This window comes from Rhodnius prolixus, unplaced genomic scaffold, assembly GCF_049639745.1.
Source record: "Rhodnius prolixus isolate KJV_2025 unplaced genomic scaffold, Rpr scaffold_10, whole genome shotgun sequence".
Classification (NCBI taxonomy): domain Eukaryota; kingdom Metazoa; phylum Arthropoda; class Insecta; order Hemiptera; family Reduviidae; genus Rhodnius; species Rhodnius prolixus.
Window position 1 is genome coordinate 7,153,312 of NW_027411615.1, and position 20,056 is coordinate 7,173,367.

Sequence of the window (20,056 nt, forward strand, 5' to 3'; positions counted from 1 at the left end):
ATGAGGCTGTATGGCGTATTACCTTTATATCATTTTCCATTCATGAACGATTTCCAACGGTTGTTCATTTAGCAGAAAATGGACAGCGTGTGTACTTTACATCAGAAAATGTACGTGCAAGAGCAATGTCACCACTGCCAACAACATTAACTGAATTTTTCACATTATGTAGAAATGCTACCTTTGCAAGGACACTACTGTACTCTGAAGTAGGGGTAATTTTATTGTTAATTTTCATTTCGATGTATTGTATACATTTGGTCATTAAGAAATTACGTTTGAGGTATCAAAACTGCTTTTTTGTTCAAACACAGCAACGTGTGAACGGGTACAGGTACAGCTAGTATACTATATGCGTGCATGTGCATTTGTGCCATCCCTTATCACTCATCTCTCTTGCCTATTGTACTGCATACAGTTGCAAAATAAATAAAAATAATTAACATTTACAAATTTGTAAACAAAACGCATGCGTCATACGAGATGCAGCCGACATTAATATACAAATACACAGAGAAGTTTCTAAAGAGAATGAGTGAGAATTTAAATTTGCGACCTCTTTTTATGAATTTGAATGGAATGAAAATGAATTTAAATGGTATAATTGATAAATAAATGTTTATTTTTACATAAATTTACTTTGGTCCTAATTTTGTCATTTATTACGCTTAATTTCATTTTTTCATACGAGCAGAGCACTTATTCATCCTGGTTGTTATTTTTTAAATAAAATTATATAGAGTTGCTGTTAAAATTAAGTAAATAGGTTTTTGAAAGTCAAATTAATATATTTTGACCGCAACACTGAAAGACCGAGCTGCTTGAATAGTCTCAACAAAACTATAGGACAACCCTTATACAACTGTCCTACCGGACAGTTTTAATAAGAATCTCTCAAAGCTAAAACAGTAAAACTTGTTGATGGCAGTTTAACATTAGCAAGGGTTTCAAATGGTAACAGTTAACCTTCATTAGTTCCAATTAAAGAGACGAGAGAGAAAATCGATGGCAGTTGAGAGTTACAGGAGGAGGCTGCAGATACAAGCGGAATCCTTTGATCCAGTAAAAAGTGGTAACATGATCATTTACAGCCATCGCTTGGACATCCCTTTGAACGTACTACTAACTGCAAATACTCGTAATATAACAGCAATCTACCTAAATGAGAGAGATTGCAATCTACCTAAAAGTGATTGCAATATGAGCGCATAACTTTCATTAAAATTTCCACAAATTAATTGATTTCCTTTAATATTTATAAAATATTATTAAAAAAGAAATACATACTATATTGGGCAGGATTAATTAAAAATAAAATTAGCAATGTACTACTTACTGCGCCAAAATTCTTAAATATACCAGATAGGTGGATTAGCTTACCTGAAAAATAAGGAAAACTCCCAATTAATTTGGTTGCAAGAAAATCACACCTCAAATAATGACATACTTCTGAAATATCATTAAAAACCATAGAGAACATTTAAAAAAAACAACAAAAAAAAAAAGAAGATCAATCTCCTCAAAAATGGCCACTTACAGTCAGTCTGCGGCCATGAAGATAAGATAGTAATAAATAAGTAAACAATTAAGTGCATAGATAAAAAATTTTAACAAAGATAATCTTAAATAAAAGTTTATTTTGAGAAATAATTGCAAAATATTTAAAGTATATAAAATTGTTGTTCTGGTAAAGCGATCAACAAAGCAAGTATCGTGATTTTGATAAAATTTTTGTTTTCGGTAATGTCTGTTTTATAACCAAAAAAGTGCTTTTTTTAGAAAGTGGCCTGTGTGAACACTCTAGCTTCAAAAAAAAAAAACGGAAACAAAGACTGTACACTTAGTTTACTTAGCAAAGTAAATTCTTTAACCGGAAGTGACATTAAACTTCTTTTTTTAATTGTAAATTTTTTTTTGAGAATTTTTGGCAATTTGATTCAACCATTTCCGTTAAACTTAGAACACTTATTGCAAAAATCTTTTTCTCTACAATTTTTATTTACAACAGAAAGATACGATTAAGACACTTCTAGAAATGTTGGCCATCCTGAAGCGATTTTCCTGTGTAATGTATTACATAGAATTTTTTACTTTTATCATTTATCAGGTGTGATGGTTTTAAAGCTTGAATTTATTTAGTGAGAGATCCTCAGTTTGAAACCGGCGCGTAAAGCTACTTTTACTTTGTTAAGAAAAAATGTTAACTTGTACATACTTTCGCAAGCACCTAATTGGATGTTAAGCCTCGAATGAAAAAAATAATAATAGATAATTACTTTAATTTTAGCAATTATCTCGTAAAATTCGTTTTATGACTTCCTTGTTATGTAATGTACGATAACAAACTGTAACTATAATGCACGTAAAAATAGAATTCGATTCAAATTTTTTGGAATAATAATGATGCAAATGTTTTTCGCACTAGATATTTTTTTTCCTCCGTTTTTAATGAATCAGAAATAGTGAAACAGCCAAAATATGGAATTGTAATCTACTTTCTATACAAGTCAGGCTCTGATTAACATTAGAATATTTTTGGAGGGATGATTGCTTTATTTAATAACTTTAGACTGACATACATATCTGGTTTGTGGCTACTAATTTGGTTAATTATTTTTTTAAAAGTTAGATCAGCCGTTGGACATGTAAGATTTGTAAAAAATCATTCTTCAAATGTTTTTGCAATATATAGGAATTATGTATTCTTTAATGAGGTTTCATGAAATTGATCTATCAAGAAGGCTGGGGAATTAAATTTCGAACAATAACTGAATCTTAAAGACACATTAAATAATAAGGGTTAGAACATCTTGGACATCTCTACGTGCAAGAAGATTAGAGTGGTCTTTTAGCTAGGCGGGTGTCGAAGATTTGGTAACTATTCAGCCACATATCCCCGCCATATGCAGCTTTCGGAGCCTTTTAGGGGGAGGGGGAGAGGTTTCTTAAGGCCAGCATTTGAGTTCATGACCATTCACTCAGTTTCTGTCCACAAATGGCACTTCTACAAGAAATCTAGGCCTTATGCCTTCATTATGTCGCACGCTTCGCTAAAAAAAAAAGCGTATCCACAATGTGAGCATTCGACACTAAGATAGGAATTGAACCTCGCCCGCAAATTGAGACAAAGGAGAAGGAATTCTTGTCTTATATCCTGTCTGGAAAGTGTAGCTAGCGTTTTAGTTTGCGAATTGATCATTTGGCCTTTCGAGATCTTACTTGAAGCACATAGCTTTAATATAACTCTTAGAGTAATAAAACGGTCGGCACAATAAGTCTTCTAGAGCCTCAGTGTGTGGGGAAAAAAAGCGCACACAATAAGCTAAATCTATCTATCTTAATCTAAACTCTGAATATGAACACTGAACCTCCAGATCTCGAGGACGCCGGTGCCCCTCGCTAGATAGTGAGCGAGTAAGAGGTTTCCAAGAAAAGAAAATTAAACAGTTTGCTGCACTCAAACGCAGCATCCAAATCCAAATGCCCAAACTAACTCAACTAAATCTCTACCCTTGACTCAATTATAATTACAGCTCATTTTTAAGGTATACCCGTAGCCTCGGGACTCGTCACTGTCCATCACTTAGTGAGTGAGCTGTACACACTTCTAGGAAGATTATACCTAAGGGTAACACGCCCTGGATTTGAATTCGGGAACTTCAAGTTAATATTCCCGAGAGCTACCAATTCTTCCATTTATACAGAATTATAATTCTCCTTGTTGCCCTAAAGGTTATGTACTTCAGTCGCACCATATTTTTAAAAGTTTTTTATTAAATACTACATTTAGAAGAACAGTAAATAAGTAGTGCGCATGTACTGTAAGATAAGAAATGTAATAGTGGTGATTCAATTAGTTAGTAGGAGAGACAGTGCTAACAGTGTTATTTCACCAAGAACATATATAGTTGTTAGATAGAGGTATATATGTAATAAATATGTCAGTAAGCTTGATGAAAGCGAAGTTATAAGAAACTTTGTAACTAATTGAATATAGTTTTTCTCTTTCTTAGACCGTTTTTAATAAAATAACTGATATTTATTAGTACGAAGTGGTTATGCGTTCATGTACCTAATTAAACTTCTTTTTTATGAATATAAAAAAGTTGTACCAAGGTTGTGGTAGATTTAAACAATTTATTCTCGATAACACAAAAAAAAACCTTCATTAAATAAACATATACATAAATAAATCAGAGTTATTTCAGGTAAAATATAATTTTTTTTTTGTGCGATGAGTAAAACAATAAAAAAGTTTCAGAATAATTTAATAAAATTAAAATAATTATAAAATTGAAAATGCGGCCTTTTTTTCAAACAATGAAAAGATTTAAATTGTCTAAAAGAATTATTATGATTGAAAATCCATTTATGGATAAAGCAGACCGGAAATGGATAGAAGGTTTAATCTCACGACCAAAAGATCAATTCAATAAAATAGGAAAATAAACCAGAAATTATATGGAGGAGGTTTCCCTTATATTTGTAATGTGGCGGAGTTATGTAGTTTGGCAGAGCGAATAATTTATTTGAGAATTAGAAAAAAATAACTTAAGGAGCTGGAAATTTAAAAGTTACGAATATTTTAAAACCACTAACTTATGACTAGAATAATACTCACACTGTTTATGACTAGAATAATACCAAACACTCACACTATTTATGACTAGAATAATACCAAACACTCACACAATTTATGACTAGAATAATACCAAACACTCACACATTTATGACTAGAATAATACCAAACACTCACACATTTATGACTAGAATAATACCAAACACTCACACATTTATGACTAGAATAATACCAAACACTCACACTATTTAAATAGAGTCAGACAGTGATAGCTGCTATGTAGAGTGCTATTTGGGTTGGGCGAACCCACGAACAAACTCTTCATTAAGCCTTTAATAGTCACTTATACTCTTAAACCCAGAATCCACTGACTTTCTAACCTCAACCTTTTTTTTATTTTTCAGAATTCAACGTCTACTCAATGCCTCCAACAATTCTTACAATTTTAAGATCTTATTATTAACATTCCTAGTTTATTAGAAATTAAATAAGTGTTAATTGAAAATTATGGCAGGACAATTTTTTGATTAATAATGATAATTTTAAATCAATAAAAAAAAGATATTTAAGTGTTAGGCCCTACCCCAGAACCCCCTTCTTAAAAATACCTATCAAAATTAGTCGCACAAAAAATACCAATAATTATTTATAAAAAGGAAATATATCGGTCAGATGACGTAATTGGACATTAGTTAGAAAGGTGTCCATTGCATAATAACTAAATTCTAAAATGGACTATCCGAATACACCTTATATTATTTTATCTACCATTTCGATACTTCCACTTTTGATGGGAATAGGACTGTCTAGAATGGTATTCCTACTTCTCAAGTGAGATGGTAAAATACTGCGATTATTATTAAGGATGCGGACGATTAAATCCTTGATTATCAACTATATAATACTACATAAAAAATTAATAATAATAATTATTTACTTAAATTATTGTACAAGAAGAAAAATGGAATTTTCTATTATAAAATTTTCTTAGAAAACGATCTGGAGTAGTATTATGAAGCATTATGTAGCTAAATTGGATCATATAATTTAAAAGGTTGAACAGGATTGGATGGTTTAAAATAGAAATACCCACCTTTTATTGAGGAAATTATGAAGAACATTACGTAGCACTTCAAGTTCTTGACGAAAATAAGGAAAGGAACTACGAGAAAATCAAAATAAGAGATTAGAAATTAGAAGGGAGAAAATGATGTCTTAAATTCTACTTAACTCTTGAGTACAATTTTAGTCTACTTATTGATCGGAACCACTTATTGATTAGTTCGTCTTGTTCGTTTGGGTTACTCTCTTACATTTAGTAAACGTTAATTACAATAATAAGAATTTTTATAAAAATAGTTAACAAATTATAAAATACGTATGGTGCTCATAAACAATTGCATAAATATTTATAACAATACATTAAAAATAATAATTTGTATAAAATATTCCAAATAGGATTATGTTCTGGATCTTTTAGTTGAACTTTCTTTATTTTGTTGTCACCTGCTGAACGATGAGACCTCAACCAAATATTTACATAATCATCTGGATTAAATAATTGTTGCGGTGGACCATTCATTTTTATAAATAGGAGATTTGCTAGATTTTCAATTAGTATTCTATTTCTTTGTTCATTTAAAATAATATTCATATTACTAGATCCTCGCTCGCACTCTGCCGAACTGCAAGGAATAGTATTTATACAGCGAATTAAAATTTGTAAATCTTCAGGAATTTCTTTGCCTCCATTATCAATATAATTACATTTCTGTACTGTAGATGGAAAGTTCATATAAAACGTCATACATTAATGCCAAATTCATCACAAACTGTTTAGATAGGATAATCTTTAGTTCCGAAACGCGTTCCTGTCCAAAAAGGAAATACTGGAACGACGTTCCGGAACGTTCCAGCTCGAAGACCAACCACTGGCTACATCTTTCTATCTGCGCTTATCTCTCGTAAAGAGGAAATTTGAATTTTCGCAGTTTTGTGGACTCACGATTAAGGGGGATTAAGATTTCGACTAAGATCCGTGAGTGGAGATAGCTTACAATGGTAAGAATAATGTGGTAGTATGTACCGGAATAATTGACCACATTATTTACCGATCGAGAGAAAAAGTTCTGATTGAATTCCTTTAGGTGTGTTGTTTGTGCTTAAAATTTAGTCGATTTTTTAAGTCTTCACTCATTAAGTTAACGATAGAATTAAACTGAAGTCCAAAACCCAACTGCAATTGCACACCGTACAGGATTTGCCATGAATGAGAACCGGTACAAATCCATGTTTTATTGTTAGTACGCGGCATTCAATTGAATTGCAAAACCCAAGCCCCCAGAAGAATTGTCACAATGTTCTTTTAAGCTTAATTATGACAACTTCAGTTTGAAATTCATTAAAGGAAGTTTGATTTTATCGAATCGAGACACTGACAAAAGAGACCATACGAAGCTCCACAACAAAAAAAAATGAAAAATAAAAATAAAAGATAAGAGTCAGTAATTTACTGTTTGTATTATTATTTGCGTCATCATTAACAAACGTCATAAATATTAGGCCAGTTTCCACTTCCGGACATGATTTTGGTTTCCGCCTCCGGTTATTAAAACTGTCCGGTAGGACAGTTGTATAAGGATTGATCGTCAAAAAGTGCACGAAAAAGCGTAACGTTAAAAAACACCCAACTTTGACAATTTTTTTCTCTTTTTCTATAAAAGATAAAATTCCCAAATTTTCTTTAAAATATAGGGCAAACCCTCCTTTATAACTGTAATTTTTTTGCAACCCCCCAGACCTAATAGATTTTGAGAAAAAAGTTGCCGAAAATGAGCAAAAACGGCATTTTCAGAAATTGTTGTTGTTCTTGTTCTTCTTCTTCTTCTTCTTCTTGTTGTTGTTGTTGTTACCTTTTTTGTAAACTACGTAGCGCCTAAACGCGCGAACCGATTTTCATGAATGAGGTGACATTCGATTCGGAATTTTATGTAGATGTGCCTTTTGGGGGTCTCGACGCTGTACACCGAATTAGAGAGGAGTTAGCCCCCTTTATGAAAGGCCCCCTTCAAAATTATTATTACTAATTACTCTGTAAATCTTAGCCCGATTTTGATAAAATTTGGTAGGATGATAGAGTTAGGGCTCCCCTACGTAACATTAAAGCGGCGATCTGCTCTTACACTAGTTAAGGGGAAGTATAGCAATCGTTTCAAATTATCGACAAGTGAACTGATTTTCATGAATGAAGTGTCATTCGAATCGAAATTTTGTACAGATTTGCACTTTAAAAGTCTCGTCGCTACGCCTCATATGGAGGGGAGTTTGCCCCACCCAAGTATGGCCGTTTCTAAAACTATTATTACCAATATTTCTATAACGCTTTGTCCGATTTTGATAAAATTTAGCACGAAGAAGTGATTAAAGCTCCTCTACATGGCTGTGAAGTGCCATCATGCTCTTACACCTACTAAGAGGAAGTACTGAAATCGTTAAAATTATCAATGGGTGAACCTATTTACATTAATGAATTGTCGTTCGATTCAAAATCTTTGCCTCTTTGCCTTTTAGGGAGAAGTACTGTAATCGCCCGTTTATTTTTCTTACTCCTCTTAAAAGGAAGGTCTGAAATCGCAGTTTAAATTTGCTTTTTACGTACAAATACCTTCCTATTTTATATAAAAAGGCTTTCTCAAAAAAATTGTTATTGAGGATGGTTTGGGGACCGCAACTATAATCATTCTTTAAAAAGATCTCTCCAGTGGTAGTTACGGTTCCTACTTAACACCTTATCAGGTTATAATGATAGAATTGCTTATTCCTAATTTAAAAAAAGCAGTAAAGCAGATATGTAACTTAGCAAAATAGACAAAAATGAAAATCTATCCAAAAGGTACAAAAATCTCCTTAACAAAAACTTACAGTTTAAAAAGTTAAGTATAAGGGTTGATTAAGCGCCAAAAGGTACACAAATCAGCTAGTACCCAACATTTCATTCAAGCTTAGTTGATATAATTTAAGTAATTTTGCTGCATTAACTTTTCCTTCACATTTTTTAGAATTTATTAGATGTCACAGACCCTTATGCTGGCCATTTTCATCTACAAAATATTTGTTCAAGTAGCACTGTAGATTGACTTTAATATCTATTAATCTATAATAATCAAACTATTAATTACAGGTTAAAAAGAAAACGGTATAAAAAATAAAAAAAATTACGAGGCTACCAAATTTAAAAACTTTTTTAAAAAAATGCTTACATCAACATACATCAATGATTTTGTTTATTTTATTTTTAATAAAAATCGTCTGTTTAAGTTCATTCTTCGATTAAAGTAATTGTTATTTTATGTAGGAGTGAAACGTTTATAATAATAGGTAATAAATTATCTGGCTTTATAGCAAATAATATAGTTTTCTTCAATCACACTCTCAATGTATCTGTTCTTCTCACAATGTTATATATCTCCTTAACAAAAACTTACAGTTTTAAAAGTTAAGTATAAGGGTTGATTAAACGCCAAAAGGTACACAAATCAGCTAGTACCCAACATTTCATTCATGCTTAGTTCATATAATTTAAGTAATTTTGCTGCATTAACTTTTCCTTCACATTTTTTAGAATTTATTAGATATCACAGACCCTTATGCTGGCCATATTTATCTACAAAATATTTGTTTAAGTAGCACTGTAAATTGACTTTAATATCTATTAATATTAATCTATAATAATCAAACTATTAATTACAGGTTAAAAAATTCAAAAACTTTTTGAAAAAATGCTTACATCAACATACATCAATGATTTTGTTTATTTTATTTATTTATTTTATTTTATTTATTTTTTTAAATCGTCTGTTTAAGTTCATTCTTCGATTAAAGTAATTGTTATTTTATGTAGTAGTCAAACGTTTATAATAATAGGTAATAATTACCTGGCTTTATCGCAAATAATATGGTTTTCTTCAATTACATTCTCAATCTAGGTGTTCTTCCCACAATGTTGTATACATGTAATATAAAATAAATGAGATATGCATACGTTTAGGACATCTAATTATTCCAGTATTTTACTATAAGTAAAATTAGGGGGTCTAAATTAAATTACAATTGAGAAATGAATAAATAATGTTGAATAATCTACTTGTTATTAACTGTGTGTTATTTGTGCTCACGAATATTTCGGTAAGACGAATTCAAGACTGAAATATTCTTTTAAATCCGTGATTCAAATTTAAACAGTAGCCGACTCTAACTTTGTCTTTTTCTACTTTTGCATATATCGTATATATGTGACATCTCAGAATAAAGGGCAAATTAAAGCTAAATCCGAAGAATAATTCGGAATAGAGTTAAAATAAAGTACCTATTTAAAAACGGATATAATATACATCTTATCATAATTATAACAAAATAATATTATGAATGAACTGGCCAGCATAAGGGTCTGTGATATCTAATAAATTCTAAAAAATGTGAAGGAAAAGTTAATGCAGCAAAATTACTTAAATTATATGAACTAAGCATGAATGAAATGTTGGGTACTAGCTGATTTGTGTACCTTTTGGCGTTTAATCAACCCTTATACTTAACTTTTAAAACTGTAAGTTTTTGTTAAGGAGATTTTTGTACCTTTTGGGTAGATTTTCATTTTTGTCTATTTTGCGAAGTTACATATCTGCTTTACAGATTTGTTTAAAATTTGGAATAAGCAATTCTATCATTATAACCTGAAAAGGTGTTAAGTCGGAACTGTAACTACCACTGGAGAGATCTTTATAAAGAATGATTATAGTTGCCATCCTCAATAACAATTTTTTTGAGAAAGCGTTTTAAATAAAATAGGAAGGTATTTGTACGTAACTAGCAAAATTAGACTGCGATTTCAGTACTTCCTTTTAAGAGGAGTAAGAAAAACAAACTGCGAATACAGTACTTCTCCCAAAAAGGCAAAGAGGCAAAGATTTTGAATCGAACGACAATTCATTGATGTAAATCGGTTCACCCATTGATAATTTTAACAGTTGCAAGACTTCCTCTTAGTAGGTGTAAGAGCATGATGGCACTTCACTGCCACGTAGAGGACCTTTAATCACTTCTTCGTGCTAAATTTTATCAAAATCGGACTAAGCGTTATGGAAATATTGGTAATAATAGTTTTAGAAAGGGCTTTACTTGGGTGGGGCAAACTCCCCTCCTTATGAGGCGTAGCGTCGAGACTTTTAAAATGCAAATCTGTACAAAATTTCGATTCGAATGACACTTTATTCATGAAAATCAGTTCACGTGTCGATAATTTGAAACGATTGCTATACTTCCCCTTAACAAGTGTAAGATTAGATCGTCGCTTTAATGTTATGTAGGGGAGCCCTAACCCTATCATCCTACCAAATTTTATCAAAATCGGGCCAAGATTTACAGAGTAATTAGTAATAATAATTTTGGAGGGGGCTTACATAAAGGGGGCTAACTCCTCTCCCATTCGATGTACAGCGACGAGACCCCCAAAAGGCACATCTACATAAAATTCCGAATCGAATGACACCTCATTCATGAAAATCGGTTCACGCGTTTAGGCGCTACGCAGTTTACAAAAAAGGTAACAACAACAACAACAACAACAAGAAGAAGAAGAAGAACAACAACAATTTTTGAAAATGCCGTTTTTGCACATTTTCGGCAACTTTTTTCTCAAAATCTATCAGATCTAGGTTGTTGCAAAAAAATTACAGTTATTAAAACTGTCCGGTAGGACAGTTGTATAAGGGTTGACCATCAAAAACTGCACGAAAAAGTGTAACGTTGAAAAACACCCAACTTTGACAATTTTTTTCTATTTTTCTATAAAAGATAAAATTCCCAAATTTTCTTTAAATCTTACTCCAAATTCTCCTTTATAACTATAATTTTTTTGCAACCACCCAGATCTAATAGGTTTCGAGAAAAAAGTTGCCGAAAATGAGCAAAAACGGCTTTTTCAAAAAATGTTCTTGTTCTTGTTCTTCTTCTTCTTGTTGTTCTTGTTGTTGTTCTTGTTACCTTTTTTGTAAACAACGTAGCGCCTAAACGCGTGAACCGATTTTCATGAATGAGGTGTCATTCGATTCGGAACTTTATGTATATGTGCCTTTTGGGGGTCTCGGCCCTGTACATCGAATGGGAGAGGAGTTAGCCCCCTTTATGTAAGGCCCCCTCCAAAATTATTATTACTAATTACTCTGTAAATCTTGGCCCTATTTTGATAAAATTTGGTAGGATGATAGGGTTAGGGCTCCCCTACCTAACAATAAAGCGACGATCTGCTCTTACACTTATTAAGGGGAAGTATAGCAATCGTTTCAAATTATCGACACGTGAACCGATTTTCATGAATGAATCGAAATTTTGTACAGATTTGTACTTTAAAAGTCTCGACGCTATGCCTCATAAGGAGGGGAGTTTGCCCCACCCAAATAAGGCCCTTTCTAAAACTATTATTACCAATATTTCTACAAAGCTTAACCCGATTTTGATAAAATTTAGCACGAAGAAGTGATTAAAGCTCCTCTACGTGGCTGTGAAGTGCCATCATGCTCTTACACCTACTAAGAGGAAGTACTGCAATCGTTAAAATTATCAATGAGTGAACCGATTTACATCAATGAATTGTCGTTCGATTCAAAATCTTTGCCTTTTAGAAAGAAGTACTGTAATCGCAGTTTATTTTTCTTGCTCCTCTTAAAAGGAAGTACTGAAATCGCAGTTTAATTTTGCTATTTACGTACAAATACCTTCCTATTTTATATCCTTAACAAAAACTTACAGTTTTAAAAGTTAAGTATAAGGGTTGATTAAACGCCAAAAGGTACACAAATCAGCAGTTCCCAACATTTCATTAATACTTCATTGATATAATTTAAGTAATTTTACTGCATTAACTTTTCCTTCACATTTTTTAGAATTTATTAGATGTCACAGACCCTTATGCTGGCCATTTTCGTCTACAAAATATTTACTCAAGTAGCACACCATTTAACTTAGATTGACTGTAATATCTATTTATCTATAATAATCAAACTATTAATCACAGGTGAAAAAGAAAACGTTATAAAAAATATTAAAAAAATATGAGGCTAAAAAATTCATAAACTTTTTTAAAAAATGCTTACACCAACATACATCAATGATTTTATTTATTTATTTTTATTTTTAAATAAAAATCATTGGTTTAAGTTCATTCTTCGATTAAAGTAATTGTTACTTTAGTAGTAGTCAAACGTTTATAATAATAGGTAATAAATTATCTGGCTTTATCGCAAATAATATAGTTTTCTTCAATTACATTCTCAATCTAGGTGTTCTTCCCACAATGTTATATATATGTAATATAAAATAAAGAAAATAAAGATATGCATATTTTTAGGACAGCTAATTATTCCAGTATTTTACCATAAGTAAAATTAGGGGGACTAAATTAAATTACAATTGAGAAATGAGTAAATATTGTTGAATAATCTACTTGTTATTAACTGTATGTTATTTGTGCTCACGAATATTTCGGTAAGACGAATTCAAGACTGAAATATTGTTTTGAATCCTCTGTGATTCAAATTTAAACAGTAGCCGACTCTAACTTAGTCTTTTTCTACTTTAACATGCATGTATATGTGACTACTCAGAATAAAGGGCACATTAAAGAGAAATCAGAAGAATAATTTGGAATAGAGTTAAAATAAAAACCTGTTTAATTACGAAGATATAATATACATTTTATCATAATTGTAACAAAATAATATTATGAATGAACTGGCCAGCATAAGGGTCTGTGACATCTAATAAATTCTAAAAAATGTGAAGGAAAAGTTAATGCAGTAAAATTACTTAAATTATATCAATGAAGTATTAATGAAATGTTGGGAACTGCTGATTTGTGTACCTTTTGGCGTTTAATCAACCCTTATACTTAACTTTTAAAACTGTAAGTTTTTGTTAAGGAGATTTTTGTACCTTTTGGATAGATTTTCCTTTTTGTCTATTTGCAAAGTTACGTCTGCTTTACAGATTTTTTAAAATTTGGAATAAGCTATTCTATCATTATAACCTGATAAGGTGTTAAATCGGAACCGTAACTACCACTGGAGAGATCTTTTTAAAGAATGATTATAGTTGCGGTCCCCAAACCATCCTCAATAACAATTTTTTTTAGAAAGCGTTTTGAATAAAATAGGAAGGTACGTAAATAGCAAAATTAAACTGCGATTTCAGTACTTCCTTTTAAGAGGAGCAAGAAAAATAAACTGCGATTACAGTACTTCTCCCTAAAAGGCAAAGATTTTGAATCGAACGACAATTCATTGATGTAAATCGGTTCACTCATTGATAATTTTAACGATTGCAGTACTTCTCTTAGTAGGTGTAAGAGCATGATGGCACTTCACAGCCACGTAGAGGAGCTTTCATCACTTTTTCGTGCTAAATTTTATCAAAATCGGACTAAGCGTTATAGAAATATTGGTAATAATAGTTTTAGAAAGGGCCTTATTTGGGTGGGGCAAACTTCCCTCCTTATGAGGCATAGCGTCGAGACTTTTAAAGTGCAAATCTGTACAAAATTTCGATTCGAATGACACTTCATTCATGAATATCGGTTCACGTGTCGATAATTTGAAACGATTGCTATACTTCCCCTTAACAAGTGTAAGAGCAGATCGTCGCTTTATTGTTACGTAGGGGAGCCCTAACTCTATCATCCTACCAAATTCTATCAAAATCGGGTCAAGATTTACAGAGTTATTAGTAATAATAATTTTGGAGGGGGCCTTACATAAAGGGGGCTAACTCCTCTCCCATTCGATGTACAGCGTCGAGACCCCCAAAAGGCACATCTACATAAAATTCCGAATCGAATGACACCTCATTCATGAAAATCGGTTCGCGCGTTTAGGCGCTACGTTGTTTACAAAAAAGGTAACAAGAAGAAGAAGAAGAAGAACAACAACAACAACAACAACAACAACAAGAACAAGAACAAGAACATTTTTTGAAAAAGCCGTTTTTGCTCATTTTCGGCAACTTTTTTCTCGAAACCTATTAGATCTGGGTGGTTGCAAAAAAATTACAGTTATAAAGGAGGGTTCGGAGTAAGATTTAAAGAAAATTTGGGAATTTTATCTTTTATAGAAAAATAGTAAAAAATTGTCAAAGTTGGGTGTTTTTCAACGTTACGCTTTTTCGTGCAGTTTTTGATGGTCAACCCTTATACAACTGTCCTACCGGACAGTTTTAATAAAAAGGCTTTCTCAAAAAAATTGTTATTGAGGATGGTTTGGGGACCGCAACTATAACCATTCTTTAAAAAGATCTCTCCAGTGGTAGTTACGGTTCCGATTTAACACCTTATCAGGTTATAATGATAGAATAGCTTATTCCAAATTTTAAAAAAATCCAATCTGTAAAGCAGATATGTAACTTTGCTAATAGACAAAAAGGAAAATCTGTCCAAAAGGTACAAAAATCTCCTTAACAAAAACTTACAGTTTAAAAAGTTAAGTATAAGGGTTGATTAAACGCCAAAAGGTACACAAATCAGCAAGTACCCAACATTTCATTAATACTTCATTGATATTATTTAAGTAATTTTACCGCATTAATTTTCATTAATATTTTTTAAGAATTTATTAGATGTCACATACCCTTATGCTGGCCAGTTCATTCATAATAGTTATAATTGTGATAAAATGTATATTATATCTTCGTATAAATAGGTACTTTATTTTAACTCTATTCCAAATTATTCTTCTGATTCTGAAGTTGTCACATATACATGCATGTTAAATTAGTAAAAGACAAATTTAGAGCCGGCTACTGTTTAAATTTGAATCACGGAGGATTTAAAGCAATATTTCAGTCTTGAATTCGTCTTACCGAAATATTCGTGAGGACAAATAACACACAGTTAATAACAAGTAGATTATTCAACAACAATTATTCATTTCTCAATTGTAATTTAATTTAGTTCCCCTAATTTTACTTATGGTAAAATACTGGAATAATTAGCTGTCCTAAAAATATGCATATCTTATTTATTTTATATTACATATACACAACATTGTGGGAAGAACACCTAGATGGAGAATGTAATTGAAGAAAACTATATTATTTACGATAAAGCCAGATTGACTACTTCATAAAATAACAATTACTTTATCGAAGAATGAACTTAAACCGACGATTTTTATTTAAAAATAAAAATAAATAAAATCATTGATGTAAGTTGGTGTAAGCAATTTTTAAAAAAGTTTATGAATTTTTTAGCCTCATATTTTTTTATTTTTTATAACGTTTTCTTTTTCACCAGTGATTAATAGTTTGATTATTATAGATAAATAGATATTACAGTCAATCTAAGTTAAATGGTGTGCTACTTGAACAAATATTTTGTTGATGAAAATGGCCAGCATAAGGGTATGTGACATCTAATAAATTCTTAAAAAATATTAATGAAAATTAATGCGGTAAAATTACTTAAATAATATCAATGAAGTATTAATGAAATGTTGGGTACTTGCTGATTTGTGTACCTTTTGGCGTTTAATCAACCCTTATACTTAACTTTTTAAACTGTAAGTTTTTGTTAAGGAGTAAAGGAGGGTTTGCCCTACATTATAAAGAAAATTTGGGAATTTTATCTTTTATAGAAAAAGAGAAAAAAATTGTCAAAGTTGGGTGTTTTTCAACGTTACGCTTTTTCCTGCAGTTTTTGATGATCAACCCTTATACAACTGTCCTACCGGACAGTTTTAATATGTTATGTAATATAAAATAAATAAGATATGCATACTTTTAGGACATTACTAATTATTCCAGTATTTTACTATAAGTAAAATTAAATTACAATTGAGAAATGAATAATTGTTGTTGAATAATCTACTTGTTATTAACTGTGTGTTATTTGTGCTCACGAATATTTCGGTAAGACGAATTCAAGTCTGAAATATTGTTTTAAATCCTCCGTGATTCAAATTTAAACAGTAGCCGACTCTAACTTTGTCTTTTTCTACTTTAACATGCATGTATAAGATGTGACAACTTCAGAATAAAGGGCATATTAAAGATAAATCAGAAGAATAATTTGGAATAGAGTTAAAATAAAGTACCTATTTAAAAACGAAGATATAATATACATTTTATCATAATTATAACCAAATAATATTATGAACGAACTGGCCAGCATAAGGGTCTGTGACATCTAATAAATTCTAAAAAATGTGAAGGAAAAGTTAATGCAGCAAAATTACTTAAATTATATCAACTAAGCTTGAATGAAATGTTGGGTACTAGCTGATTTGTGTACCTTTTGGCGCTTAATCAACCCTTATACTTAACTTTTTAAACTGTAAGTTTTTGTTAAGGAGATTTATAATTAGATATTCTATTATTAACCATATTTATTCTCCAGAAAATGTTAATTATAATTATTAATTAGTAAACAGAAACTTACTTTAAACAAGTTATTCCTTTAAAATTCCAAAGTAAGTACCACTGAATACTTCTTCAGTAAACTTGATACATCTTTATGGGAATTTGATACTTTTTGTTCCGGAGGTACACCAATGAACGTTTATAAGGAAATGTGTACATCAAAATGTATATTACCGGAAGTCAAACTACACTAAATATATACTAGATATACATCAAGGTAAACCCTCTTTTAAAATAACTGAACAGGTAGTAAAAATAATTTGAAGTTCATTAATAGCTATTACGGTGGTTTAAAATATGTAATTTAAAAAGTTCTATATTCTATAGCTAGTTGCGGTATAAGATCAAAAAGTATGGGACTCTATATTAAGGAGTTTAGACTGTATCAGGAGATACGCCTGAATGTTTTATGCTGAAGAAACCCAATCGAAGTCCATCCCAATAGTCTTTTTTGGAAAAAGCAATTGAGTTATTTCTAACTTTACCGTCGGTAACTCTAAGTAGATATTGACTTAGGATACGTTGAGTGTCCATGGCGATTCAATCTCAATTCAAGGACCAACAAGATAAGGAACCCTTTCAGGATGAGACAAGCTCTAGCCCCTAATTCGGATTTTGTCGTATTTCTAACTTTACCGTCGGTAACTCTAAGTAGATATTGACTTAGGATACGTTGAGTGTCCATTGCGATTCAATCTCAATTCAAGGACCAACAAGATAAGGAATCCTTTCAGGATGAGACAAGCTCTAGCCCCTAATTCGGATTTTGTCGTAAGTATAAAACGGCCTCTTACATTTCTTTATGAATCTCGGAAACCGAAGTGATGCTATGACCGAATCTTAAGTCTTACCAATTATATAAAACCTAAACACTTGAACATCTAAAAATATCGTAACATGCTATAATCCATCTATAATTTACAAATATAGAATACGATTTGTTGCAAGATCGTCAATATTTTTGGCTACCTAATGATTGTATCATAGTCTCCAAAAATCTCTGAGTGCTATCATTTAAACATGATGGTTTTCTCAACTTTATATGATGTTAGGATTTACAAGTGAAAAATTTTTCGCACAACGGGGGATAATTTCCATAATGAAAATAATTGTAAATAATAATAATAATAATAATAGTAATTATAATAATTTATATTAATGTTTATGGGCCTGTTCTCAAAAACCTGTCCATAATTTTGCCGATGCACTAAAATAAAGATTGTGGCTCCCACAGATATGGACAATATTTTTTGGCATCAATTAATATTCCATTTTCACTTCGTCATAACTCTAAGTGTGCAGCCATTTATTATCTAAAATTATTCATATCCAATAAGGTTACCAGTTTTTTATAATATTTTGTTGGCACTATCTTACAAGGAAAATATGAATACAAATTAAAAATATATAGATTATTATAGTTATCATCAACTTCATTATATAACCATATATTAACTGAGAGATTAGAAATTAATTAAATCAATTAAGCCAATAAAATATAGCAAACAGATTTGCTCTTAGTTAATTACTAAATAAATATTTGGAGAACTAATATTGTTTTTTTTCATAATTAAACATTCAATTATGTTTAGCGCTTTATTGTTGATAAATGCAAGCGATAATATTGCGTCATTTCTGCAAAAGCACCTAGAACTAACAGCAAAAATTGTTGAAATGATGTTGTTTTTATAACTAAAATGCCAGTTAAATATTGTTACAGGAGCTAATTAGTAACTAAAGATATGGCAAAAAATCTTCAAATTTCTTAAATTATCCAAATTCAGTTTCTATTGGTCCCCTGGGTTCCGCAATTTTTTTATTTTATTTTATAGAAACTGTTGTTATCACCAAACTCTAATAGAAATAGATGCTTGGCTGAGAGCGGCATTCGTGATTGGGATTCCTGGAAAAAAATGGTAAAACTTGCGAAAAACTAATGAGTTTCAAATTACATGGTTCAATGCGGATGAGGGTTCAAATTTCAAACCATTATATCACTCTTCGTATTGTTCCGTTTTCAATAAAACCGTTACCCAATTGTAGAGAATAGTTAGCTCTATAACTGGTATAAATTGCAATGTTTTAGTGATAATAGTTTATGAGATATGGAAGGTTAAATTTTGGAGGTTTGCAAATACGTTCAAATTTCAAACCATTATATCTCTCTTCGTATTGTTCCGATTTCAATAAAACCTTTACCCAATTGTAGAGAAAAGTTAGCTCTATAACTGGTATAAATGGCAATGTTTTAGTGATAATAGTTTATGAGATATAGAAGGTTAAATTTAGAAGGTTTGCAAATACGTTCAAATTTCAAACCTTTATATCTCTCTTCGTATTGTTCCGTTTTCAATAAAACCTTTACCCAATTGTAGAGAAAGGTTAGCTCAATAACTGGTATAAATTGCAATGTTATAGTTATTTGGTGTGCTACCTGAATAAATCTTTTGTATATGAAAGTAGCCAGCATTAGGGTCTCTGCCATCTAAGAAATTATAAATAATATTAATGAAAAGTTAATAAAATGATATCAATGAAGTTTTTAATGAAATGTTAGGTACTTGCTGATTTTTATACTTTGTAGCGTTTAATCAACCCTTAAATCTGTAAGTTTTTGTTAAAGAGATTTATTATATAGTAATTGAATTTAAATTTATTAGTTGAAGCGAATAACATCGAACAATATCTATTTTATTAATAAATTCCTAACAAATACTTTCATTATAACAATCAGACAGATTTGACATACTTCACAATACTGAATGTGATCAGTCTAAATTAATTCGCTTTTCTGGTAGCTATCTGTATTTTAGAGACAAGTGGAAATACCAACCTTTTCACTTTAGTGCAAGCAAAGGTCAAAGGAAAAATCTCACTTCAACGTCTACCAGTTAATTGAAATGGTCTTCTAGATTGAAACTTCAAAAACTGTCATGGCGAATGTGTTACATGTATACTGAAGTTTTTTTTTTTTTTTTTTGAACTTAGCTGCTAAAGTACGAGCATGCGCTCTATCAA

At 31.0% G+C, this 20,056-nt stretch overlaps 1 protein-coding gene across 6 annotated transcripts in view; it reads right to left on the bottom strand.

The window, feature by feature from the left end:
• The window catches only part of LOC141457037 (uncharacterized), a 172,986-nt gene that overhangs the window by 69,957 nt on the left and 82,973 nt on the right, over positions 1-20,056 (bottom strand). Inside the window, exon 1 of one of the 6 annotated variants that reach the window (XM_074133541.1) lies at positions 1,381-1,486. The exons of the other annotated variants lie outside the window; for them this stretch is intronic. Coding sequence (XP_073989642.1) covers positions 1,381-1,480 — 100 coding nt within the window. The 5' untranslated portion in view covers positions 1,481-1,486. Of the gene's footprint in view, positions 1-1,380; positions 1,487-20,056 lie in introns of those variants that run through there. 6 annotated transcript variants of the gene reach the window in all.